This window comes from Bufo bufo, chromosome 3 (assembly GCF_905171765.1).
Source record: "Bufo bufo chromosome 3, aBufBuf1.1, whole genome shotgun sequence".
Lineage (NCBI taxonomy): Eukaryota > Metazoa > Chordata > Amphibia > Anura > Bufonidae > Bufo > Bufo bufo.
Window position 1 is genome coordinate 439,609,859 of NC_053391.1, and position 27,664 is coordinate 439,637,522.

At 45.3% G+C, this 27,664-nt stretch overlaps 1 protein-coding gene across 1 annotated transcript; it reads right to left on the minus strand.

The window, feature by feature from the left end:
- Positions 1–21: 21 nt before the first annotated feature.
- CNOT11 (CCR4-NOT transcription complex subunit 11) lies at positions 22–27,178 on the minus strand. The gene is made up of 7 exons (XM_040425025.1): positions 26,863–27,178; positions 16,910–17,074; positions 14,291–14,443; positions 10,747–10,949; positions 4,123–4,325; positions 3,086–3,182; positions 22–926 (listed from the first exon to the last, which is right to left on the minus strand). Exons 1-7 carry the CDS (start codon positions 27,176–27,178, stop codon positions 729–731), a joined length of 1,335 nt encoding a protein of 444 aa, XP_040280959.1. The 3' UTR covers positions 22–728.
- Between the last annotated feature and the right edge of the window lie 486 nt (positions 27,179–27,664).

The following is a 27,664-nucleotide window of genomic DNA, read 5'->3' on the forward strand; positions in this document are numbered from 1 at the left end:
GACAGATGATTTTAATAAAAAAAAACAAAAAAAAAAAAAACAGCAATGTGGTATTTGTTAACATGACAAAAACCAATGCATGAGAAATACGTTGTAGACTACATACAATACCTTGCAATAGTCTTTACTTGCAGAATATTTTGGTAATATTGTAGAGATAATGACTTAAAAAATCACAAGTGTCATGTATATTTACATTACATCTCCTCCCTAATATAACCTGGGCCACATTCAGAGAGAAAGTGTCTGCACTGTCCAATTATTTCCATCCAGTAACCAACAGTCTATGGCAAACAGGTTAAGGACCCCCTGATATATTCGCTAGCTTCATTGTTAATATAACAATGCAATATGTGTCATTTCACTTCACTCCAAAGCACAGCATTCTTCAGGCTGAAATTAAGAGCACCACAGCAAAATGTGATTACATATGCAAGATATGTACAACATGGTGGTAATTTCATTGGCCAAACCATGTCTGGGACCCTCTTACAACTACATACTGCTTGCAGATGAAAGCATCTATCACAGATTACATAGAAGTAGGTTCTAATCTTCCTGTACAGGTGGAAGTAGTGAAATTCTGGGCATTACATGTCATCACAGGCACAAATATTCTGGTACCACCTGCTTGGATCTGAATGGGACATACAAGTACTGTTATGCCATAAACAGAGATAGGGGGACAAGATGCAAGAAAAGATCAGTTCGGTGACCAAGAACGTGGATTATTTAGCAGGTTTCGCTTCTGTTGGGTTTTCTCCGGTATCCAAAGTCTTCAGGAGCCTGAACAGACCAGCTGCTTCCCGGATCCTGCTGAACTCTATGCAGAATGCCTGCACCTCTATGAACAAGTCCTGGACGTTAATTATTTTATTCCTAATTAAAGACTGCAGGAAAACACACACTAGTCTCACCAGACGATTCTGAGGAAAGGAAAAAAAATAAAAAATAAATATATTTTTTATTAATTCAAACTGAATAATGTCAGGAAAAAAGGTACTATGTAAATAGAGACTAGAATGTGTGCTTGTGAACACTTTATAATTTATCTCGACAAACAGATAAATGAATCCAAATCCATTTGTCCACTTATTGTATTATGCTCAATACACTTATAGCAGTAAAGTAGCAAAAGGGAGGCTTCAACTATTTATTTTTTTGTGAAAAAAAATAAAAAAATAAAAATCAGATAGATAGATGTAGTAAGGAGCTTTGGGCCTCATTCAGATGACCGTGCCATATTGGGCGGTCTGCAAAACATAGATACCAGCCGTGTGTTCTGCAATTTGCGCTATATAAAAAAAAAAATGCCTATTCTTGTCCGCGATTGTGGACAAGAATAGTACATGCTCTATATTTTTTGTAGATGAATGGGTCCGCAGAATCATTCATACGGTCGTGTGAATGAGCCCTTACAGGTATAATCACATGATGTTTGTCACTTTCACCAACCATGCATTTCCCATCATAAAATAAAAAAAAAAAAACACACATACACACACCAAAAAGGTATACCTTTTTATTGTACAGGAAAGAGCAGCATACTACGCTTTCCTATACAGTATATAGCAATAGAAACATTAAAGCGAACCTTTCACCTCATTTTCACCTTATAAACCAGCAACAGTACCTTATAGATTATCTTGAGTGTGTTGTTATGCATGTTAGTGCCGCTTTCCTGGGCTCTTTATACTTCAAAAAATCGTCTTATAAACTTCACATTCGGTGCTCCAACAGTCATGCAACCAGTCAAGGGGGTAGCCCTTCCATCTCCTCTGGCCGTACCGCCCCTGCCCTAACCCCTCCTCTATGCTCCTAACTGACAGCCGGCTCAGTCGCCGGGACGGCGCTTCTGAAACCTGCGCATGCGCCGTCCTCCTGATTCGCCGCGCGATCCCGTCTTTCTTGCTGACAATAGTGGAGCGCGCACACGGGAGGGAGAGCAGACAGGCCGGCATCGCGTAAGGCGCATGCGCGATTCTCTTACATGATCGCGCTTTTGTCAGCAAGAAAGACGGGACTGCGCGGCGAATCAGGAGGACGGCGCATGCGCAGGTTTCAGAAGCGCCGTCCCGGGGACTGAGCCGGCTGTCAGTTAGGAGCATAGAGGAGGGGTTAGGGCAGGGGCGGTACGGCCAGAGGAGATGGAAGGGCTACCCCCTTGACTGTTTGCATGACTGTTGGAGCACAGAATGTGAAGATTATAAGACGATTTTTTGAAGTATAAAGAGCCCAGGAAAGCGGCACTAACATGCATAACAACACACTCAAGATAATCTATAAGGTACTGTTGCTGGTTTATAAGGTGAAAATGAGGTGAAAGGTTCGCTTTAAGAACAGCCAATGATAAGCCAAAAGGACACATGCACCCAGCATATGTTGGATAGGTTTCAAGTATGCACGAGATCTTTTCCACGGATATATGCCAAGCTTAAAAGGGTATTCCGGTTCTAGAAAGTTACCCCTTATCCACAGGATATGGGATAACCATGAGATCGGTGGGGGTCCTAATGCTGGGACCACCACAGATCACAGGGACCTGTAAAACATGGAGCCCCCCCTGTAGTGGATGGAGAGACTGGTGGGAAAAGTGCACCACTGCTCCATTCATTTCTATGGGAGCGCCAGTGATAGTGGGTACAGAGCCATTTATTCCAATGTGCAATCAAATTAAGCAGTGGCGTGCTTTTCCGACCCGCCGCTCCTTCCACTTCAGGGGGACTCCATAGGGTACAGGGCCCCCATTCTTGTGATCAGTGGGGTCCCCTGTGGATAGGGGATAACTTTCTAGAACCGGAATACCCCTTTAAAAAAGGAGAAAACAAGGTCTGAACAGAGCCTAGTAGGTAGACATTTATTCCTACATGCAAATAGCTCTTTTGGGCATATTAGCCAGCTCCTTGCAATCAGCAGGCAAGACATCACAGCCTGACAAAGCTTGGCACTCACACATTTTTCTAATGCTCGGTACACACGTGGAGAAAGTATGTAAAACTCCTCTCTGAAGATATAGGATTGCATCCCCCCTTTAAAGACTGTGTATAAGGTGGTCTCATTCCAGTTCATTATGTAATTAACCTACCTGCATATATTTGTCCTTAATTTGCTCACAAGTGGATATACAGTTGGAGATATAAAGATGGATAAATTCAGGTGGCAGATCAACTGCTGTAGTTAGTCTGCAGAATAAAACAAGCCATCAGCATACATACAACCCATAATTTTAAGGCTCACTTTTCTCTGCTAAAGACAGGTTCGCCTGGGATCAGCGCCAATCAGCTGTTCCAGCCAAAGAAAGCTCTGGTTGGCCATGGATTCCCTCTGCAGTGGTAATTTATTACTGCATGCTGGCCATTCAGTGGCAAACCTGCAGTACATGGAGATGCCAGGCCCGCAGAAAAGGCCGACTCCTACCCCAACTGAAACAGTTTGAAGGGGCAGTGGTGCGCCTTTTTAGCATTTACCCTAGTACATCTATCTGCGTGCCCTCTATTTAGTAGCGGTGGTACTGCAGCTTAGTTCACTGGAATTGGATGAAGCCGCAATACCCTGCAGCGACACTATTATATGCACAGCGAGTGTCATGGCCATGATTGGTGGGGGTACCTAAAGTTGGACCCACACTAATCGAATAGTAATGGCCTATCCAGTAGATAAGCAATCTATATACTGGTCCTGGAAAACCCTTTCAATGGTGAAACCCAGTATTGTACTGACAGATGCCCTGCACTTACTGCTTTTAATCTTGTGAATGCATTAAAGATATGCTTTTGTAGCATACATACCGCTGTGCCACTAATTTCCAGCCACAAAAACGGACTGTCCACACAGTACATTGTTCTGGCCATGCTGTCACCCGAGGTTCCACAGACACACAAGGATGGGAGACTAGACTAAACCACATTCATTTTACTATTTGATCATAGATTTGCTTTAGAGACAACCCACTTGGCAATACCTGGAAAAAAATATTTTACTTTTTACAAATTTTATGTAATGGCTTTTACATAAAATATTTTTCACCACTGAAACATTTCCTCACTGGTCCAGAACTTTATGCTGTATAAAAAAAAAAAAAAAAACCCTCAATAATAACCATCTAACAATGCAAACACTTACCGATTAACTACTTCCATCGAATGCAGGGACATATCCATGTTGACCAAAACAGAAAAATACTCTGTAATTTGACTAGACTGCATCAACTTCAGCAACATTTCAATGGCAACCAAAGGATTATTTTCCACTAGATCAGGAAGCTTAGCTGGGGTGAGGCCGATGTGATAAACCAGTTTGGGGTCTTTTTCCAACTCTCCAAGTAGCTGTAAGCAGGAAAGATAAAGGAAAACCGTATTCAGACTTTCTGAAGTTGGCACCAAGAGGCATCACAGCAGAAAACCAGGCTCCTTTAAAAATCTACCCTATTAATTCATTGAGCAACTAACAACGTTTTATTAGGCTCAGTTCACACCTGAGCGTTTTACAGCGCGTTCCTACGCGCTGTAAAACGCTCAACAAGGAGAAACCAATGCTTCCCTATGGGAATGGTTCTCACCTGGGCGTTTTACAGCGCGTACGATCGCGCTGTAAAACGCCCGACGCTCACACAAGTACAGGAGCGTTTTTTTGGGCGCTTGTCGCGCGTTCCCGTACATAGACTTTCGGGAACGCGCGACACTGTGTGCACACTTGTCTCTGTATGCGCGCTTGTAAACGTCCGTACAATCGCGCATACAGAGCGCTCCTTTCAGAACGCTCAGGTGTGAACTGAGCCTTAGTGAAAAAGCCAAGATTTGAAAATGGGATTGTATATAATCCTGAAACACCCTCCTCCCTTCATCTCCCCATTTGTAATTCAATGCAGCTACTGTAAAAGGGTAGCAGTAAAACCAGCCAGAAAATGGGGATGCTTGAGGCCTCACCAGTGGCTGTAGTGCAAGCTAAAATCTAAATTGTAGCCCAGGGTTATCTGCTGAACCCAGTATAACATTCAAATAAACCAGAGAAATTTAAGTACATCTAAAACACTATCAATTACGTAAAGCCTTATGCATATGGCGGTATTGCTGCTCCGTGTCACACTAGTGTCATATAAAAAGGTACCTATAAGGGTGCATAGGGTGTCAGATTTGAAAATCATTGCATAAGTGACATCTTCTGTATGCTTTTTGGGAGAATAGCCCCATATGCCGGTAAACAACTGAGCATGGTACTTTGTCATATGGAGTTAATACATCTCCTTAGTACCGCCTCTACCCTGTGCACAACACTTAACCCCTTAAGGACCGGGCTCATTTTCACCTTAAGGACCAGGCCATTTTTTGGAAATCTGACCATTGTCACTTTAAGTGCTAATAACTTTAAAACGCTTTGACTTATCCAGGCCGTTCTGAGATTGTTTTTTCGTCACATATTGTACTTCATGACACTGGTAAAATGAAGTCAAAAAATTTTTTTTTTTTTGCACAAAAAAATACCTAATTTACCAAAAATTTGGAAAAATTTGCAAATTTCAAAGTTTCAGTTTCTCTACTTCTGTAATACATAGTAATACCCCAAAAAATTGTGATGACTTTACATTCCCCATATGTCTACTTCATGTTTGAATTGTTTTGGGAATGATATTTTATTTTTTGGGGATGTTATAAGGCTTAGAAGTTTAGAAGCAAATCTTGAAATTTTTCAGAAATTTACAAAAACTCAATTTTTAGGGACCAGTTCAGGTCTGAAGTCGATTTGCGAAGCTTACATAATAGAAACCACCCAAAAATGACCCCATCTAAGAAACTACACCCCTCAAGGTATTCAAAACTGATTTTACATACGTCGTTAACCCTTTAGGTGTTGCACAAGAGTTATTGGCAAATGGGGATGAAATTTGAGAATTTCATTTTTTTGCCTAATTTTCAATTTTAACCCATTTTTTCCACTAACAAAGCAAGGGTTAACAGCCAAACAAGACTGTATCTTTATTGCCCTGACTCTGCTGTTTACATAAACACCCCATATGTGGCCGTAAACTACTGTACGGCCACACAGCGGGGCGCAGAGTGAAAGGTGCGCCGTTTGGTTTTTGGAAGGCTGATTTTGCTGGACTGTTTTTTTGACACCATGTCCCATTTGAAGCCCCCCTGATGCACCCCTAGAGTAGAAACTCCATAAAAGTGACCCCATCTAAGAAACTACACCCTTCAAGGTATTCAAAACTGATTTTACAAACGTTGTTAACCCTTTAGGTGTTGCACAAGATTTAATGGAAAATAGAGACACAATTTCAAAATTTCAAATTTTTGGCAGATTTTCCATTTTAATATTTTTTTTCCAGTTACAAAGCAAGGGTTAACAGCCAAACAAAACTCATTATTTATGGCCCTGATTCTGTAGTTTACAGAAACACCCCATATGTGTTCGTAAACCGCTGTACGGGCACACGGCAGGGCGCAGAAGGAAAGGAATGCCATACTGTTTTTGGAAGGCAGGTTTTGCTGGACTGTTTTTTTGACACCATGTCCCATTTGAAGCCCCCCTGATGCACCCCTAGAGTGGAAACTCCAAAAAAGTGACTCCATTTTAGAAACTACGGGATAGGGTGGCAGTTTTGTTGGTACTAGTTTAGGGTACATATGATTTTTGGTTGCTCTATATTACACTTTTTGTGCAGCAAGGTAACAAGAAATAGCTTTTTTGGCACGTTTTTTTTTTTTGTTATTTACAACATTCATCTGACAGGTTAGATCATGTGGTAATTTTATAGAGCAGGTTGTCACGGATGCGGCGGTACCTAATATGTATACATTTTTTTTATTTATGTAAGTTTTATACAATAACTTCATTTTTAAAACCAAAAAAATGTTTTAGTGTCTCCATAGTCTAAGAGCCATAGTTTTTTCAGTTTTTGGGCGATTATCTTGAGTAGGGTCTCATTTTTTGCGGGATGAGATGACGGTTTGATTGGCACTATTTTGGGGTGCATATGACTTTTTGATCGCTTGCTATTACACTTTTTGTGACATAAGATGGCAAAAAATGGCTTTTTTTTACCCTGTTTTTATTTTTATTTTTTTACGGTGGTCATCTGAGGGGTTAGGTCATGTGATATTTTTATAGAGCCGGTCGATACGGACGCGGCGATATCTAATATGTATACTTTTTTTTTATTTATGTAAGTTTTACACAATGATTTCATTTTTGAAACAAAAAAATCATGTTTTAGTGTTTCCATAGTCTAAGAGCCATAGTTTTTTCAGCTTTTGGGCGATTATCTTGAGTAGGGTCTCATTTTTTGCGGGATGAGATGACGGTTTGATTGGTACTATTTTGGCGTACATGCGACTTTTTTTATCACTTTTATTACCTTTTTTGGGAAGTAAGGTGGGCAAAATTTCAATTTTCTCATAGTTTTTATTTTTTTATTTTTATGGCGTTCACCGTGCGGGGAAAGTAACATGACCATTTTATAGATCAGGTCGTTACGGACGCGGCGATACCTAATATGTGTAGTTTATTTTATTTTTTTAATTTTTATTCAGTGATAAATGTTATTTTTTTTTATCTTAACTTTTTTCACTTTTTTTTACATTTTTTTGACCCAGACCCGCTTGGTTCTTGAAGATCCAGTGGGTCTGATGTCTGTATAATACAGTACAGTACAATATATATTGTTCTGTACTGTATTTTACTTACACTGAACAGATCTATGCTTTCAGCATAGATCTGTTCAGCACCATGGACAGCAGGACGCCTGAGCAGGCGTCCTGTTGCCATGGGAACCCTCCCCGTCTGCTCAGAACTTCGCAGACGGGGAAGGGTAAGCACAGGGCTGAGGGGGGCTCTCTGGGGGCTCTCTCCCTCTCCATCGGGGGGCTGCAAAGGCACAGCAGCCCCCCGATGGAGAGGGAGGGAGCTCCCTGACAGATGACAGTTAACTTTTTCCATACAGCGGTCCGTACGGACCGCGGTATGGAAAGGGTTAAACGGCTGACATCTGCACAGATGTCAGCCGTTTATACCAGGGTGCCAGCAATGTGCTGGCACCCTGGTATACCCACTAGAAGCCAACGATCATTCATGGGGAGGCGGGCGGGGGATCGCGATCCCGCCTGCCGCACCGCCCGCCTCCCGCAACGCCCCCACCGCATGCGACACCCCCCCCGCACCACCCGCCGGCATCAAATCATGCAGGGGTGCAGGGGGGGGTGAAAAATATAGATTTTAGCCACTCTAAAGTTTCTGATCGCCGCGGTCAGGGACCGCGGGGATCAGAAACTGCAAAAAGCGCAGCAAACCGCAGGTCTGAATTGACCTGCGGTTTGCTGCGATCGCCGACACGGGGGGGTCACATGACCCCCCCTGGCGTTGTCACAGTATGCCGGCTGAAGGATTTCAGCCGAAATCCCGTTCCGTTTAACCCCTCGGGCGCCGGAATACAGATTTTAAGTCAGGACGTACCGGTACGTCCTGTGTCCTTAAGGACTCGGGAAATAGGGCGTACCGGTACGTCCTATGTCCTTAAGGGGTTAAAGGGGTTTTCCAGGATTATGCCCATTTTTAGCCATCCGTCAGAGTGTGTGGTAAGAAAAGCTCAAACTCACCTGCTCCCCACCGCTCCATTCGCCGGTCTTCCGTGCCCCGGATGTTTACTCCCAGCAGGAGTATAGATGAGGCATTGTGCGCCACTGCAGCAAATGATTAACCTCAGCGGTGACAAGCCACCACGCAGCATGAGACCCAGTAGTGACATGCCACTGTTCAGGCCAGACATTAGCTGTGGCATACTTGACCATATCTATATCCTCACTAGGGTTGTTGGGAATACCAAAATTTTGATTCGATTTCGATACCATAAAAAAGTATTGTGATACTCGATGCCATTCGGAGAAAAAAAAAAAAAAAAAGCCGCGTGCATTGCGCATTAAAATAAATAAAAATAAAATAAAATAAAAAAAATGCCGAATAGTGCAGTTATTTTTTTTTTCTGTTCTGGCGTTCACTGCATAGGAGATTTAAAAAAAAATATATATTTTTATAGTTTGGACTTTTCGGACGTGGCAATATGTGATATGTTTATTTATTGTCTATATATTTTATTTGTAAAATTGGGGCGATTTATACTTAATTTGTTAGTTTTTTTGTACTTTTTATTTAATAACTATTTCCCCCTTAGGGGCTAGAACCTGGGATCTTTTCATCCCTTGTCTATTCACCCTGATAGTGCATAGTACACACAGCAGCAGGGAGCTGACTATGGCAGCCAGGGCGTCAGTAGTGTCCTGGCTGCCATGGTAACCGATCATGGCCCCAGGATTACACTGCTGGGGCTCCAATCAGAAGCTGCCACTGCCACCAATGAGGAGGGGAAGAGGGGAACCTGTGGCCACTGCCACCAATGATTTAATACTGGGGGGTTGGGGCAGGCGCACTCTGCCACCAATGCTAATTAACCTTTATTACAGGAGGCGGGCGCTGGCAGCAGAATCACATAGCAGGGAGCTGCGATCAGCGGCAGTTAACCCCTTAGCGGCTATGCGATTCTGCTGCAGGAACCGGTATTTGTATTAAACGTTAACTTTCATTGGTGGCACAGTGCGCCCGCCCCTCTCTCTTCTTATTGGCAGCAGCGGCACAGGGAGAGGGTGACTCCTTATCCCCTGTGCTGCTGAGGAGAACACGTGCATGCTGAGAGCAGTGCGCTCCATGTTCTCTGATGCAGTAGCGCAGCCTAGTATCGATAAATGTCAAATCCTGGTATCATATCGATACCGGGACAAAAGTATCGATTGCGGGTATCGATATTTCGATACCCGCAACAACCCTAATCCTCGCTGGAAGTAAAGAGACCAGAAGATCACCAAATAGAGCCAGAAAGGAGCGACAGGAACCAGGCGAGTATGTGTTTTTTAACCAGTACCGTAAATGCCCAAAATCTTGGAAAACCCTGTTAAAGGGATTGGCCAGCAGTCAGTCCCAGTGGTCATACTTTTAGCACCAAACCTATGCATAGATGATTAGTGTTGAGCGAACTTGTGTTTTAAGTTCTGCGTCCAAAGTTTGGGTTATTGAAGAATCCCATTATGGATTCCGCTACCACAGACCATAACGGAATTCTTCAATAACCCGAACTTTAGACGCCGAACTTAAAAAACAAGTTTGCTCAACACTATAGATGATACATGCTATTAGTAGGCAACCCCTTTAAATATTTTGGCAATATTAGTGGTTGACAAGACAAAGCCTATGTGGAGGAGAATTATCAAAGCTGGTACAAAGAAAAACTGGCTTAGTTGCCCATGGCAGCCAATCATTTTCCACCTTTCATATCGCAAAGCTCCTTAGGACAGAGAAAGGATCAATCTGAAGGGTGCAGCAGAAAAATGGAAGGAAAAAATAAATAAATACCTCCCACGAAAGAGCAACTAAACCATAGGGAAGTACTAGCTCCCACTAAGAAAAGAAGAAGATTCTGTTTTTATATCATAAGGCCTCATGCACATGACCGTGTGCCATGCTGCTGTCCGCAATGCAGGGGCGGGCACCCACCGTCATCGGACACATTCACTTGAATGGGGTCTGCAATCCTCAGCGCAAAAAAGTCAGTTCCTCACTCCGATTGATAGAGGGGGCTCTCCCCCAAAGGCATTTGAATGGAAAGGAAATGTTCAGAGGAGACAACCCGTGTAATACAGCAATGGGGTCTCTTACGAACACTGACTGAACGGGATGCAGCTTCTGGAATAAGACAATCACCTGTGTCTGCTGAGGAGAAGACAGTGGGCTTTTGAAGGCTTTGGCCATTATACGTTTGATCTCAACGCCGGTGCTGTTCTTCACACACATTGACTTGTCCCATTTGATGGCATGATCAGGTTCGATTGGATTCAACCAAGCAAGCTCATCTTCACAAATATGCAAAGGTGGAGGAGGACGAATGAACTCTGGGCGAAAATGGCCTGGAAAGAACAATTACCAAAATCACAAATGAAACACTCTACAATGTGATAGGTTATTCATTTTTGCCTGAAATATGTGATCAAAGCTTGAAAGGGGTTGTCCAAGTTAATATTTTGTTCTTTGTATGTTTCTAACTAAGCAAATGTAAGGGGTTTTCAGTGCATTTACTTCATCTCCAGTGGCCCTGTTCTCCTAGTTAGCCGTGCGTCACATGACCTTCTTTTCCTGCTCTGATGACGTTCCATGCACAAGCCTGAGGAGGTCTGTCTCTGTGTACGGAGTGTCACTGTGGATTGTGCTGGTTGAAGTGACAAGCCATGCCCCTGCACTGCCTGATATGCTGGCCACACCCTCCTACACTGCCCAATCTGCTGGCTGAGCTGTCTGCTCTGTCTCCCCTTCCACTGGATACTTCAGCAAGGTTTAACCCCTTAAACCATAAGCAGCACAGACTCAGTGTTGGAGGCTGTGCCTCAGGTACTGAGCATCTGCAGGGCTTCCTCTTCTCCAGGCACAGAAGAGACAAAGACTGAAGGAGTCCTCTCCTCTGTACTTTTCTGCTCTCTGTGAGGAAGTGTCTGCAGAGCATTGCACAAGAACAGGTAGGAGGAAGATCCTGTGTGTATCAGCAAATGTCATTGTACTGTACAGTTGGGACTTGCAGTCCAACGCATACAACATGAGTATCCCAGCAGTCAGACTGCAGGCAGGGCAGCAATTTTATTATTTTATTCACTCCCTTTGCAGAGAAGGGGGGAGGGGAAAGGCAGTCTTTGTTGACACACACAAATATTCATGAGGAAAACCTCAGAGGGTTGTTACACACCCCCACAGCTCTGCAACAGCATGTAAACAAAAGGCCAGAACAGAACTAGGGAAATAGATTTTCTTTTTGCCTAAAACTTATATTCTATAATTACCATCAGATTTACACTGCTTTATTTTTATTATTTTTCTATATAAAAATTGCACAAGTACTTTAAAGGGATTGTCCAGGATTTGATACTGATGGCCTATCCAACAACCCGCACCCCCACCAACAAGCTGTTACCCTGTAGCTCCGTCCAGTGGGAAGTAGATTGACCTGGTCCACTACACAATGGATAGAGCTACAGTTCTGGCACTGAAATTACAACAGCTGATCAATGGTGATTCGACCCCCAATAATCTAATATTTATGGCCTATCCTTAGGATAGGTTATCAATTTCAAAGCCTTGGACAACCCCTTTAAAAATAATGTATGTCACCATATCATGATTATCCTAGAATCTTAAAATTCATTTTACTTTATAATACTTTCTAAGAGGATGGGTAGTGGAGATGACAAATGGTAGAGACTATGACACAGAAGAGGACAAGTGAAATGATGAAACTTAATACCTGACAAAATATTTAGACACAAATGTATTTACAGAGGACCTGCCACTTCTATATTTTAGTAAATAATTGCATTTCTCTTGTAATAACAATTCTGCAAATGCATAATTTTACAAATGCATTTGCATCTGGCTGTTACCAGCTTGGGGAGGGGGGGGGTCTGTCATTACCCAATCAGAGCTGCTAGTGTCAGACTGTAAATATAAAAATTTAATTGGTGTCAATTATACAAATTGAGGACTCAGCGTAATCTTCAAGCGCTAAAAAAACAAACAAAAAACAAAACAAAACACCTGTCTTCCACCTTTAGACCAACAATATTAAAGTATGACACCGATAACATTTTTGGCACTCCAGAACTGACACACAGTATCTAAAATGGATATATTTAATGTATATATAATGTCCTAAGGAGTGCCAAAAATGGGAGTGACTGTGCAGGGACACAAACCCTAACTTGTAACCTATTTATACACTTATTCATAAACTTCTAGCAAGAGTAATATAGGAATGGCACAAAAAGACTCCAGATTTATTGTTATATAGGGAATGTAAGCAATTACTAAAACAGACATGTCAGGAGAGGCTACAGTGAATAAGTATAAAATAAAAATCCCTATATTGTAAATCCGCAATTACAATTAAAAATAAAGTACAAACATCAGCATACGACAGCCCTGATGTTCACTTTATTTTGGCAATAAAAGCTGCTACCAAATCCAAATGTCAATCATGAAAGACACCATGCACTGTACTCTGTGGAGCAGTTCTAGTTATGTTACCGTCTACAGATCTCTGTAAAGAGGCCAGACACTGTAGACCAGGGATCAGCAACCTTTGTCATTCCAGCTGCTGTGAAACTACAACTCCCAGCATGCACTTTCTTGGCTGTTTTAGTAACTCCCATGGAAGTGAAAAAAGGATTCTAGGAGTTGTAGTTTGAGAACAGCTGGAGTGCTGGAGGTTGCCGATTAGGAATTGACCGATTATTGGAAGTACCGATCTTATCGGCCGATATTCAGGATTTTGTACATTATCGGTATCTAACCTTGCCGATATACCGATAATGCGTATAAAGCAAATACTAGTGAGCGCTTCCATTATGGAAGCGTGCACTAGTATGCATCGGGAGAGGGGAAGAAGCTCAGCAAGCGCTTCCGATACTCACCATCCCTAGTCTTCTTTGATGGGGCCCACGCTGCACTGTCCTGACCCCTTACAGCGTCAGGACGTAGTGCGACAGTGCAGCGCGGGCCGGAAAAGACAGGGGAGCGAGACGCCAGACCCGGAGATGTAGAGGAGCTGCGTCGCAGGAGAGGTGAGGAGTTTTTTATTTTATTCATCTGATAGGGGTTAATAAAATCAGTGAGATGGGGGGATAGTGTGGAAATTGGCATTTGGCACTAGGATATTATAAATGTAAATTATAAATTGACTACCAACTAAGGGCTTTATTAATTTATCATTTACATTTAGAATATACTAGTGCCAAATGCAAAATTTCCACCACCTCAGTGACTACCAACTAATATAATATATATTAGAGATAAAATATCGGTATAAATTATCGGCCTGAAAGTTCACTTTATCGTATCGGCTCGAAAAAAAATCAATAATATCGGTCGATCCCTATTGCTTATCCCCTCCGTAGACAGTTATCAGCAAAACCTCATTCAGCTGGCAGCTATTCCTCCTGCCTCCTCCATACACATGCACTCACATTGGATGAGCATGCATGTGTTCTCAATGGGGAGGCAGAACTAAGCCTCTACCAGGCAACTCCTGCGAGAAAAAGCATATGCTGAAACAAGCAAAATTAGGGTTACCATAAGGCTCTGCTCTAAGATCATATGAATTTTTATAGGTCTGCTTATCCCTTGCCATGACACGACTGAGAAGAGTAAAAGTAACATATAAACACTGACTAGCATCTGCCATTCCATTTTTCAGGGCGACACATACTTTCTATAGGTGGCTTCGGGCCACTAACCAAAGCCTCAGTGATTTGTGAAGCAACCGAACTGTCAAATCCAGAATTAGAAGAATCAGGATCAGGGTCGCTTAGGATGCTCGGGAAACTGGCCTTGCTCTGGGTCGGGAGCTCAGACTGCCGCTCTAAGAGAGAACACAATAGTTATTAATAGAGGTCTGCAAATGCATTTTTCCTTCAAATCTTCCGATTAGGCCTCATGTACCCATTCATTTCAACTGAGCCGCTGAAGGCTGTTTCACATGAGCATGTGCAGTCCAGAATTCAAGCTCCATGTGTGAGCGTGATCCTCCGTTCTGGACACTCCTCATCTTGCAGGAGCGCACGGCATTATACTGATTTATAATGCTGTGTGTCTCTGTATGACCTTATTTCTACAGGATCAGGGTCCATTCAGACGTCTGTAGTGTTTTGCGATCCGCAAAACACCGACGCCGCACATCGCAGGCACTTAATAGAGAATTCCTATTCTCGTCCGCAGCTGCTGGAAGTTCGGGTCTGCGGACAAGAAATGTGGATGCGGACCTGCATCTTTTCCAGCCCCATTGAAAATGAATAGGTCCGCAATTATGCGGAACGGATCCGGACCCATTCTACGGGTGTCTGAATGGACCCCAATACTGACATAAAGCTGTCAGTAGGATTCTGTATCAGTAAGGTCAAGCAAAGATACACAGAATTATAAGTCAGTATAATGCTGTGCACTCCTGCAAGTTCAGAACGGAGGATCACACTCACACATGTAGCCTGAATTCCAGACTGCACACACTCATGTGAAATAGCCCTTAGCAGGCAAGTGGTGATGTACAACAATAGAATGGTGGATATGACCCAGGTTACATACGACTGGGTTCCCAGAACCGCTAGTGCTGAACATTGGAATAAACCCCTGGGGTCTAAAGTGCATCCTGTGCCTCAATGTGTCACAATCTGGTCAGTAACACAATTCGGTAATTGTTGGTGGCCATATACAAATATACCTTTACATTAAATGGGTTGTCTCACCTCAGTAATCACCATTTAATCACTTCCTTGTAGTCCTAGGATGGTTTCTGTAATATAGATCCATTTTCCAATTTGCCTGTCACCTCTTATTCCTCTTTAAATTGCTCCAAATTCCATGCTCGTTTCTAGGGGTTACGGCCACCGCTGTAATGTTATCAGCAGTGGCCGCGCAGGCGCACAGAGACCCTATCGGCCGGCTGATCTGGTGGCACGGGAGCGAGTGCGTGTGTAGGTCACTCCCGGCCACCACGTCTGAGCTTTTTTTTATTTTTACAAGCTCGTAGGATTTACAGGGGGCCTGCACGCACAAGCAAGGGGCAGGGTTGCATCCTCCCTACCCTGCTCACTGTGCCTTCCGCTCCGCCCCAAGCAGGGAACAGAGGCCCCGAGGGAGCCTGTAAATAAGGAGGGGAGACAACCCCTTTAAGCTGTACTTATTATCGGTATATGGGTCTCCTGAATTTAATTAAAGAAGTTATCCCATGACTAATGTAAAAAATAAATGACATTATACAGTACATGACGGTCTCTTTCTAACAAAGCTAGAACCAGCCCTGTACATCACATGGATCCAGAGATCTCCCCATTTTTTGCTCTGCTAGATTTATATCAAGCGGGCAGCTCAAGGGGACGTGTCTTTATGCCGTACTTCTGCCTACCACAGCTCAGAAAGCGTGTCCATTCTGCTGCAGCTCTCTCCCTATAACGGTCACAGCTTCTAATAGTAGATACAGGTAGTGGGATTGGAGGTATGGAACTGAGCATGTGCGACCAGCTCAGCAAGGTGGACAAATAAGGAAAAGACCAGCAGGTGGCGCTATACAGATATGTTTTATTGAATTGCGCACTGGCTATACTTAATTCTTAATTACCCGCAATTTCAAAAGTATTCAGATCCAGGTGCAGGTTTAAAAAAAATAAAAAAATGTAGTATCATTTTGTGGTACAACCCCTTTATTCATCTCAGTAGATCCTATAGCAGCATTTATTGATTATACATTGTGACTGACCATATATAAGGTCCCTTCTTTTTTATAAAAAATTTTTTTTATTGTGAGTTAGGAATATTTGCCCAGTTTTACTAATGCATCTGCTCCAAAAACACATAAAAAAAAAATAATAATAATATGGAGGAAATTGACACATTTAGGGTTTCTACATTGTCCCCACCCCAATCATGCCCCCTCCTGTTTTACCAGGACCAAAAGATAATTTCCATACCCTACACCAGGGATCAGCAACCTTTGGCACTCCAGCTGTTGTGAAACTACAACTCCCAGCATGCACTTGTACTTGGATGTTCTTGTAATTCCCATAGAAGTGAAAGGAGGATTCTAGGAGTTGTAGTTTCAGAACAGCTGAAGTGCCGGTGGTTGCTGATCCCTGCTGTACACCGTATGGTTCTGTTGGCACCGTCTGAACAGAATCTCCTTCTAGGAGGAATAACGGAGGAATGGCACAATTCAGAGTTCCAAGAAAACACGATTCAGTTCTGTTATAGGAACACAATTATTTAGTAAAACAGACATGTCTGTGGAGCTGACAGATCCCCTTTCCTATGCATGCTGTGACACCGCGCCTGTTACCTGCAAGCGCTAACTGAAGGCCACTGATGTCCACAGGTTGGGCCAGATTGGCCACATCCAGAACGGCAATTTGTCTGGGAGTCTTTTTAAACAGTTCCCTGGGCGGTGCAAGCATCAGCTGCGAGAGGAAGAATTTTTCAGGTGGCGTGATGGGTGGTAAGAATCCTGCAGAGATAAGACCTTTTCAGTTAATGAATCATTTTCACTTCATAACCTCAAAGTAATAGCTCAGATAAAGCAGAGGCTTATTCACATGGGCAGGTAGTGTGCTGCGCAGTCAAAAACCACCATGGAAAAGACATTTTTGGGCCAGATTTATCATTAGCGCAAGTCAGAATAATGGAGTGAAAAAGTCGCAAAAAAATGCGCAAACGCTAAAACTGTGCACAAATTTGCGACTTTTTTCTGCTCTGCACTATGCTCGCCAGTTTTCTGAAAGTGGGCGTGTTTTCTTATGTAAATGAATCTCTAGACAGATTTGCTATTGGGACTATTTAAAAAGTCGCAAAAAATGCGCAATTTCACTCCAGTGAGGACCATGCTTATCTTACGAGACTTTAATAGAACATGCGACTTTTTCATAAAAATGTGCGACTTTTTCGTAAGGATGTGCGACTTTTGTAAAGCTGATTACTGACGAATAAACTGCTACCGTCAAACCACATTTATTACAGTCTTAAAGGGCCGATCATAAATCTGACTTGGCTAAAACTGACTTCAGCCATATGTGAAAGTGGAGTGAGCTGTCAGAGTCATGATAAATCTGGCCCATTGTGCATTTGGTTGCAGTAAACCAGATGTGTGAATACATCTGCCTTGTCATTAGTGATGCCCAGTAGATTGTCAGCTGCAAGCTAATGAAAAAGGGAACGCGGCATCAGAAAATAACCTATTTTTTAAAATCACGTTTTTTACCTTTAACATATGACTGCATTTTACTCATTTTGAGCTAAAAATATATATTTTTAAATTGGTCTTAATTAAAAATATGGGGTTGTCCAGCATTTTCATATTGGCATCCTTTGTCTAGGCTAGGCCATCGATATCTGATCAGCGGGTGTCTGACTCCTTGCACCCCCGCAGAGCTGAAACTACACATTGAAGTGGATGGGAGCAGCGCTGCGGTGAACAGCTCCATCCGATAACATAGTAACAGAGTACATAAGAAGAAATGACAGAGCTGGAGCGGTGGAGCAATGAGAGGTTCCGTCACGTATCCGGCTCGGGGGAGGAGCAGTGACAGAGCCAGGGGCATTGATAGAATCCCCAAGAGGACCCCCTTTCTGCAGGTGTTGACAAACTGGGAAGGTGTGGGGGGGGGTCCTTTCCATGCCACATCAGCAGCTAATTTACCTAAACCACCTAGAGGTACGGGTAGTAATGTGCACTAAACTAATTGCTGTGATCACATTAAGGCCTCGTTCACACCAGGCAGTGCGTCTCGGCCCGATTCTGTCCAGAATGCACTGCACCGCATTGCGGCCGGCTAACTATATTATGGGGCAGGGGGGGGCGTAGTGGTCTGTTGAAGTGATTGGCACCATAACCATGCTCAACGGCTGCAATGCGATCGGCTGCACAGGATCACAAGGCACATTATGCCTGCGGTCCAGTCCAAACACAATGCAGCATTTTGACCGGACCTCAGGCATAATTGTGCCTTGCGATCCCGTGCATCCGATCGCCGGCGGCTGTGGCTACGGTGCCATTCACTTCAATGGATCGTCACGCTCCCTCCTGCCCCACAACAGAGTGAGCCGGCCGCGATGTAGTGCATTCTGGACAGAATCATCTGGTGTGAACGAGGACTAAACTTAGAGTCATTTCACACCACAAAGACTGGGACGCAAGCCAGCCACCTCCCTGCATAAGGAAGCGTGGCGGTGCATTGAAATATGGTTTTGATTTAAAATTATTTTTTGTATCAGGACAAGTAGATTGTCATGAGGGACAAGTAGATCGAGCCCCCGCTTGAGTCCTTCGACAAGTAGTTTTTTTTATTTTTTATTTCCACACCCCTGCAACCTGATGGAGTAGCAGGTTGAGCATGCGCCCTACCTGTCCATGGGACTGCCCAAAATAACCGAGTATCAGGATGGGAAAGTGGGATCCCCAGTCTCAGGTTCGGGAGGGTGTCCCAGCGGTCAGACCCCCTCCGATCAGTTGGTTATCTCCTATCTTGTGGATACTCGGCACAACCGCTTTAAAGGCTTATTCCACATTCTATTGGCTTAAGGGCCCTTGCACACGACCGTATGCCCTCTGAGATATAAGGTCCGTGAGCAGGTCATATGTCCCAGAGCGGCATTGATCGTGCGCACGGGAGCACACAGCCTCATAGATTATAATGATACTGAGCACGTCGGGCCGCCCGCAGTGGTATCGTCCTGCACTCCTAAAATCATATGAGCAGGGCTGTGGAGTCGGTAGATAAATGCTCCGACTCCTCAGTTTTTGGTACTTCTGACTCCGACTCAGACTTCTCTGTATTTAATACATTCCTTGAAGGAAAGAAAGGCAACATACATGTCATTAGCACAGAACTACTGGCTAGGAAGCCTCTGCCTTCTCCTTTGTGTGCTGATCTTCTGCTGAAGATAGGGCAGTGGGGGGGATCCAGGAAGGGGCATTTATTGTAAAACATGATTTCCCTAGTAGATTCCCATAGGCCTCTTTCACACTTGCGTTGTCCGGATCCGGCGTGCACTCCACTTGCCGGAATTACACGCCGGATCCGGAAAAACGCAAGTGTACTGAAAGCATTTGAAGACGGAACCGTCTTCCAAATGCGTTCAGTGTTACTATGGCACCCAGGACGCTATTAAAGTCCTGGTTGCCATAGTAGTAGTGGGGAGCGGAGGAGCGGTATACTTACAGTCCGTGCGGCTCCCGGGGCGCTCCAGAATGACGTCAGAGCGCCCCATGCGCATGGATGACGTGATCCATGTGATCACATGATCCATGAGCTTGGGGCGCCCTGACGTCACTCTGGAGCGCCCGGGGAGCCGCACGGAAGGTAAGTACACTGCTCCCCGCTCCCCACTACACTTTACCATGGCTGCCAGGACTTTAGCGTCCCGGCAGCCATGGTAACCACTCTGAAAAAGCTAAATGTCGGATGCGGCAATGCGCCGAAACGACGTTTAGCTTAAGGCCGGATCCGGATCAATGCCTTTCAATGGGCATTAATTCCGGATCCGGCCTTGCGGCAAGTGTTCCGGATTTTTGGCCGGAGCAAAAAGCGCAGCATGCTGCGGTATTTTCTCCGGCCAAAAAACGTTCCGTTCCGGAACTGAAGACATCCTGATGCATCCTGAACGGATTTCTCTCCATTCAGAATGCATTAGGATAATCCTGATCAGGATTCTTCCGGCATAGAGCCCCGACGACGGAACTCTATGCCGGAAGACAAGAACGCAAGTGTGAAAGAGCCCTTAGTCATGTTTAATCTGAGTTTACACGTTTTTATAGCCTTAGCTGAATGACAGCAGTTTTTCAAATGGTTTACAGCTTCAGTCTTGAGCTATTGACTATCCATTCCCTTCACTTATACAAGTGTCTCTAGTCCTGCAAAAAACATATTTACTTAATCAGTTATCAGTGAGAGGCTAGGTTAACCATGGGCGTTGCATTCCCTGTAACAGCGGAACACAACACTATGGAAAGTATAAGTATTGCCGCTCCTTAACTGCGTTGCGTGCCATATAGTGAAGCATATAAAAGGCATGCTTCTTCATGGTCACTTAACGTGTTCGTTTTGCGGTAACGTGACGCACTGCACGCATTGGCCTTTATTCATACAGTAGAGAAGTACCTTATTTTTCGCAAAAGTGGGGTAAAAATAGCAGTGCTTGTTATGGGGGGCGAATGCTGCGACCATGCGGTGAATAGTCTGAGAGGGAGGAGGGGATGGGGGCCAGGCATCTGTTTCTGTAATGCAGTGTTTCTCAAATAGTGGGGCGCCAGGCTCCGTGAAGGGGGGCTCGTTTAGGGCCGGCCTTTGGGGTGTGCGAATTTCTTCTGTATAATGCCGGCAGGCAGGCCGGTCGGCCCTCAGTGATGTCACATGTCTGCGCCGCCTGCTTTATGAATGAAACAGGCGACGCAGACAAGTGACGTCACTGAGGGACGCGCCTGCCGCCATTATACAGAAGATATACGGTACTATTAGGAGTGAGGGGGGCATGTTTAATAACTTTAAACGGCGGCGGGCACACAGAATTGGTGGATGGCACAGTTAAGGGGTGGGGGGTCTGTGGATGGCACTGTTATGGGCTGGGGGGGGGGCACTGTGGATGGCACTGTTATGGGGTGGGGGGGGTCTGTGGATGGCACATATATAACAGTGCCAGCCACAGATCGCCCCCCATAAGTGTCCGTCATCCACAGTTCCCCCCCATAAGTGTCCGTCATCCACAGATCCCCCCCATAAGTGTTCGTCATCCACAGATCCCCCCCATAAGTGTTCGTCATCCACAGATGCCCCCATAAGTGTGTGTCCGATCCACATTTCTTTCTTTTTTTATTCTCTTATACGTTAATAAGGATACACTGTTATGGGGGGGGGGGGGGGGGATCTGTGGATGACACATAAGATGCTATATATGTGTCATCCACAGATGCCCCCACAATGATTCCCCCATAACAGTGCCACCCACATATGCCCCCATAACAGTGCCACCCACAGACCACCATTAGGTCAAAACTAGGGGTGCACCGAAATGAAAATTCAGGATGCCCTTGACCGAAACCGAAACTGCCTTTTTGCCCAAATACTTTTAAAATACTTTTTTTTTTAAATGATTTTATTAATTATTCTTTTTCATGAATGAAATTCATCTGTGGGTGGCGCTGTTATGGAGGGGGGGGGGATATGTGCACTGTTATGGGCATAACAGTGCACAGATCCCTTTCCCCATAACAGTGCCATAGACCGATCCCCTCCCATAAGTGTCCGTCATCCACAGATCCCCTCCCATAAGTGTCCGTCATCCACAGATCCCCTCCCATAAGTGTCCGTCATCCACAGATCCCCTCCCATAAGTGTCCGTCATCCACAGATCCCCCCCCATAAGTGTCCGTCATCCACAGATCCCCTCCCATAAGTGTCCGTCATCCACAGATCCCCTCCCATAAGTGTCCGTCATCCACAGATCCCCTCCCATAAGTGTCCGTCATCCACAGATCCCCTCCCATAAGTGTCCGTCATCCACAGATCCCCTCCCATAAGTGTCCGTCATCCACAGATCCCCTCCCATAAGTGTCCGTCATCCACAGATCCCCTCCCATAAGTGTCCGTCATCCACAGATCCCCTCCCATAAGTGTCCGTCATCCACAGATCCCCTCCCATAAGTGTCCGTCATCCACAGATCCCCTCCCATAAGTGTCCGTCATCCACAGATCCCCTCCCATAAGTGTCCGTCATCCACAGATCCCCTCCCATAAGTGTCCGTCATCCACAGATCCCCTCCCATAAGTGTCCGTCATCCACAGATCCCCTCCCATAAGTGTCCGTCATCCACAGATCCCCTCCCATAAGTGTCCGTCATCCACAGATCCCCTCCCATAAGTGTCCGTCATCCACAGATCCCCTCCCATAAGTGTCCGTCATCCACAGATCCCCTCCCATAAGTGTCCGTCATCCACAGATCCCCTCCCATAAGTGTCCGTCATCCACAGATCCCCTCCCATAAGTGTCCGTCATCCACAGATCCCCTCCCATAAGTGTCCGTCATCCACAGATCCCCTCCCATAAGTGTCCGTCATCCACAGATCCCCTCCCATAAGTGTCCGTCATCCACAGATCCCCTCCCATAAGTGTCCGTCATCCACAGATCCCCTCCCATAAGTGTCCGTCATCCACAGATCCCCTCCCATAAGTGTCCGTCATCCACAGATCCCCTCCCATAAGTGTCCGTCATCCACAGATCCCCTCCCATAAGTGTCCGTCATCCACAGATCCCCTCCCATAAGTGTCCGTCATCCACAGATCCCCTCCCATAAGTGTCCGTCATCCACAGATCCCCTCCCATAAGTGTCCGTCATCCACAGATCCCCTCCCATAAGTGTCCGTCATCCACAGATCCCCCCCCATAAGTGTTCGTCATCCACAGATGCCCCCCCATAAGTGTTCGTCATCCACAGATGCCCCCATAAGTGTGTGTCCGATCCACATTTCTTTCTTTTTTTATTCTCTTATACGTTAATAAGGATACAGTGTTATGCAGAGGTGTACTTATAACAATTTTATAGACAAATGATACTATTTACAGTCGCGCGGGGGGCATGAAATGTATTCTTCTTCCTAGGGGGGGGGGGGGCATGACAGAAAATAATTGAGAAGCACTGCTGTAATGGCAGCGGGGCCCGGTGCAGTCACTGTATTCTACTACACCGGGCCCCGCTCACTGTAGTATACGGTAATCATATCTAACTTGTGGGTATTGTTAAAGTATTCCAATCATCTTAAATCTAGCGCTGTACTACTTACTACTAACTTCTTGGCAGTCAGGAGGCCGGGTGGGCGCTCTTAGAGTAGCTCACTACGTCACGCGCCTACTCCGCCCACTTTATGAATGAAGCAGGCACCGGGCCCCGCTGCCATTACAGAAACAGATGCCGGCCCCCATTTACTACACAGGGACACTGTTATGGGGGGGGGGGGGGGGGGGGGGGGGGGAAATCTGTGGATGACACATAAGATGCTATATATGTGTCATCCACAGATGCCCCCACAATGATTCCCCCATAACAGTGCCACCCACAGACCACCATTAGGTCAAAACTAGGGGTGCACCGAAATGAAAATTCTGGTCCGAAACCGAAAATTCAGGATGCCCTTGACCGAAACCGAAACTGCCTTTTTGCCCAAATACTTTTAAAATACTTTTTTTTAAATGATTTTATTAATAATTCTTTTTCATGAATGAAATTCATCTGTGGGTGGCGCTGTTATGGAGGGGGGGGATATGTGCACTGTTATGGGCATAACAGTGCACAGATCCCTTTCCCCATAACAGTGCACAGATTCCCCCCTCCCCATAGCAGTGCCATAGACCGATCCCCCTACCCATAACAGCCCCGGCCCTGCTGCTCACAGCAGACTAATTACTCACTGCATCTTTATTTTACCTTACAATCGTGACGCTCCAGTAACAACTCTGCAGGCAGAGCGGAGGGCGGCGTAACGTCACTTACTCACGTGACGCACCTGCTCCGCCCACTTTATGAATGAAGGAGGCGCAGCAGGCGCGTCACGTGAGTAAGTGACGTTACGCCGCCCTCCGCTCTGCCTGCAGAGTTGTTACTCTGGACTAGGCCCATTTTCGGCCGATATTTTCGGCCGCCGGAATTTCGGTGCACCCCTAAAACCCACCAAAAGCACACCTTTTGGTTCAAAATATTTTTTTTCTCATTTTCCTCCTCAAAAACCTAGGTGCGTCTTATGGGCAGGTGCGTCTTATAGGGTGAAAAAATACGGTAACTAATTATAACTTTTTGTGAATTGGGACATTTAAACTTGCTTTTTTTTATTCCAACTTAAATCTAGTAGGAGCCGGAGTCTGTTCATTTTTTGCCAACTCCGGGTAACCAAAATTGCCTCCGACGCCACAGCCCTGCATATGAGTGCGGGACAATAGCCCCACGGGCAGCCCGACGTGCGCAGTATTATTGTAGTCTATGATGCTGTGTGCTCACGGACAGTATATCTCAGAGGGCATACAGTCGTGTGCAAGAGGCCTAATAAGGATGATTTTCCATCCGTGGTGAATCAGGTCTCGGCTGCATTCAGTTAGTCCAGATGGCATCAGCATGGCATTCATTTTCAAGTGAATAAAATAATAAAATGGAAGAATGCAGACTAAGGCCTCGTTCACATCACCGTTTAGCCTTGCTGTTCTCCTGCTCCGTTTAGGAGCAGGAGAACGTAAAGGACGGAGAAGGCACATAACTGAGCTGAACGGAACCTAAGGACCCCATACATAGACTATAATGGGGTCCGTTATGTTTCCGCTCAGATGATGATTTTGGAGTGGAGACAAAAGTTGTGCGCGCAGGACATATTCTATGGGGTCCTTAGGTTCCGTTTGGCTCAGTTATGTGCCGAATCCATCCTTCCCGTTCTCCTGCTCCTAAACGGAGCAGGAGAACAGAAAGGCTAAACGGTGATGTGAATGAAGCCTCAGGCTTTTGGGCGGATCCATCATGTATCTGCAAAAACGGATCCATTACAATACACCCGCATGCACGGATCTGGTTGTATTATCTGTAACATAGCCAAGACGGATCAGTCATTAACTCCATTGAAAGTCAATGAGACGGATCAGTTTTCTATTGTGTCAGAGCGGAATGGAGACGAAACGGAGCCAAACTGATGCATTCTGAGCGGATCCTTTTCCATTCAGAATGCATTAGGGCAAAACTGATCCGTTTTGGACCGCTTGTGAGAGCCCTGAACGGATCTCACAAACGGAAAGCCAAAACGCCAGTGTGAAAGTAGCCTTAGGGCCTCCTACTAGTGTTGAGCAAAGAGAGCTTTGGATGCCTCATCTGAAGTCGCTTCGTTCAAAACTTTGGAATAATACTGTACGGAGATCCGTCTCCATTAAGTAGTTTTCCACTTTAAAATCAATTACCGAAGTTATTCAACAAAGTCCCACTCAACTTCACGAATCACTAACTTCGCCTCATCAGAGCCCATACATTCTAATACTGTATGGAGACGGATCTCCGTACAGTATTATTCCGAAGTTTTGAACGGAGAGACTTCAGATGAGGCATCCGAAGCTCTCTTCGCTCAACACTAGTAGGAGGCACTAAGGCTACTTTCACACTGGCGTTTTGGCTTTCCGTTTGTGAGATCCGTTCAGGGCTCTCACAAGCGGTCCAAAACGGATCAGTTTTGCCTTAATACATTCTGAATGGAAAAGGATCCGCTCAGAATGCATCAGTTTGGCTCCGTTCCGTCTCCATTCCGCTCTGGAAGCGGAGCAGCGTTTTAGGGTCCGTCTGAGGAAACCGTCTCTTCGCTCAACACTACCTCCTACCAAAGAGTGAATAACGGACCGCACAATGATGGGCTTTTTTTCCCCCCTTTTTCGACTGACCTCACTCACTTAAATGGGTCCAGGGTAAAAAAAATAAACAGAAGAAGATGCTGGGATTTAGTCAGAATGGACCGACAGTCCATGGAAGCAAACTCCCAGGAGAACTGGTCCATCAGTGTTCAGCCTGGGTGCTGTATGTCCGACACCTGGGAAAGCTGTTCATCTAAATGAGCCCTTAAAGGGTTGTCTCACTTCAGCAAATAGCATGGGAGAAAGTTAGTACAAGTCACTTACTAATGTATTGTGATTGTCCATATTGCCTCCTGGATTCATTTTTCCATCACATTATACGCTGCTCGTTTCCATGGTTACGACCACCCCGCAATCCATCAGCGGTGGCCATGCTTGCACACTATGTGAGCTCCCACAGACCCAGCCACCAGAGGCCTTTTTATTTTCTTGAAGTGTGCAAGCTCCACCACCGCTGATGGATTGCAGGGTGATCTCTAACCATGGAAACGAGCAGTGTATAATGTGATGGAAAAATGAATCCAGCCAGCAAAGGAAGCAATATGGATAATAACAATACATTAGTTAGTGCCTTGTATTAACATTTATTATGTAGAGAAAGTTTTTTGCGGAAGGGAGACAACCCCTTTAAAGGCGCAGTCTGGTTTAGACAACCGGTAGTAAGGGCCACTAGTGATCAGCTGCTGAAGCGATGCATCATGGCCTGGAAAGAATGTGCGACCGTGTAAAGCACGGTGGAAGAGCAGCTGTGACCACTCCATGGGGTTACTCCAATGAAATACATGGCAGTGCCTGCGCCTCCTGTCATTTATAAACTGCAGGAACTCCTATGGCCTGACCAAGGAACTACAAGTCCCAGCATGGCTTCACAATACCTGACAGCGGCCTCTCGGCTTCCTCCGAGGGCGGGGGGTTCAAGAGGTGGGCGAAGACCGCGGCAAAAGGGTTAGCGGCCATGGGCTCTGTACGATACATCTCCCACAGCAGGTAGAGGGCGGTGAGGCGCTGCGGGGAGGTGGGCAACAGGTCGGGCTGCTGCAGGAGCAATACCAACACCGATCCAACCCGAAAATGATCGGCCTTCGTGAAGTAATGGTGGAAGGCGGTGGAGAGGCCCTCGAATGTATTATTGCACGCCTCCTCCGTCATGATGCCCAGCAGGTTGGACAGCTCCTTCCCACACAGATTCATGGCGAGGCCGGCCCGAGTCCAACGGTTACTGCCACAGCTGCTCTCCCGCCTCTTCTCTCATTTGCCTTGGAGAACTAGTCCTGCTGTGCTGCTGTTACTGAAGCCAGTCTGGATTTCGCTTTTCACTTGGCAATAAAGCTGTTAGAAAAAAAAAAAAAACTCGGGGAACGTCTGGTGCTGCTGCGAAATGACGTCACGTACGTAGAAAGCGTCCTGCTCGCGCCTGTTACGGGCGCGTTCATGAAACGGGCTTTCTGGTTGTGCATTGTGTAGGAGTGCGCATGTGCAGGAGAGGTGTAAGAGAATAATTTCAGTTGATGGGGTTACACGAAGTGGGCTTCACCCCTTCCAGAAGCACAGATATTTGTCACTTTAGAACTGTTGTTTTGGCTATAGGAGTTTCAGTAGCATATAATTGTCAACCAAAGCAGGGCTGAACAGGAAGAGCGCACTGCATGCGCCATCTCCTCATACAGCTTTGTCATA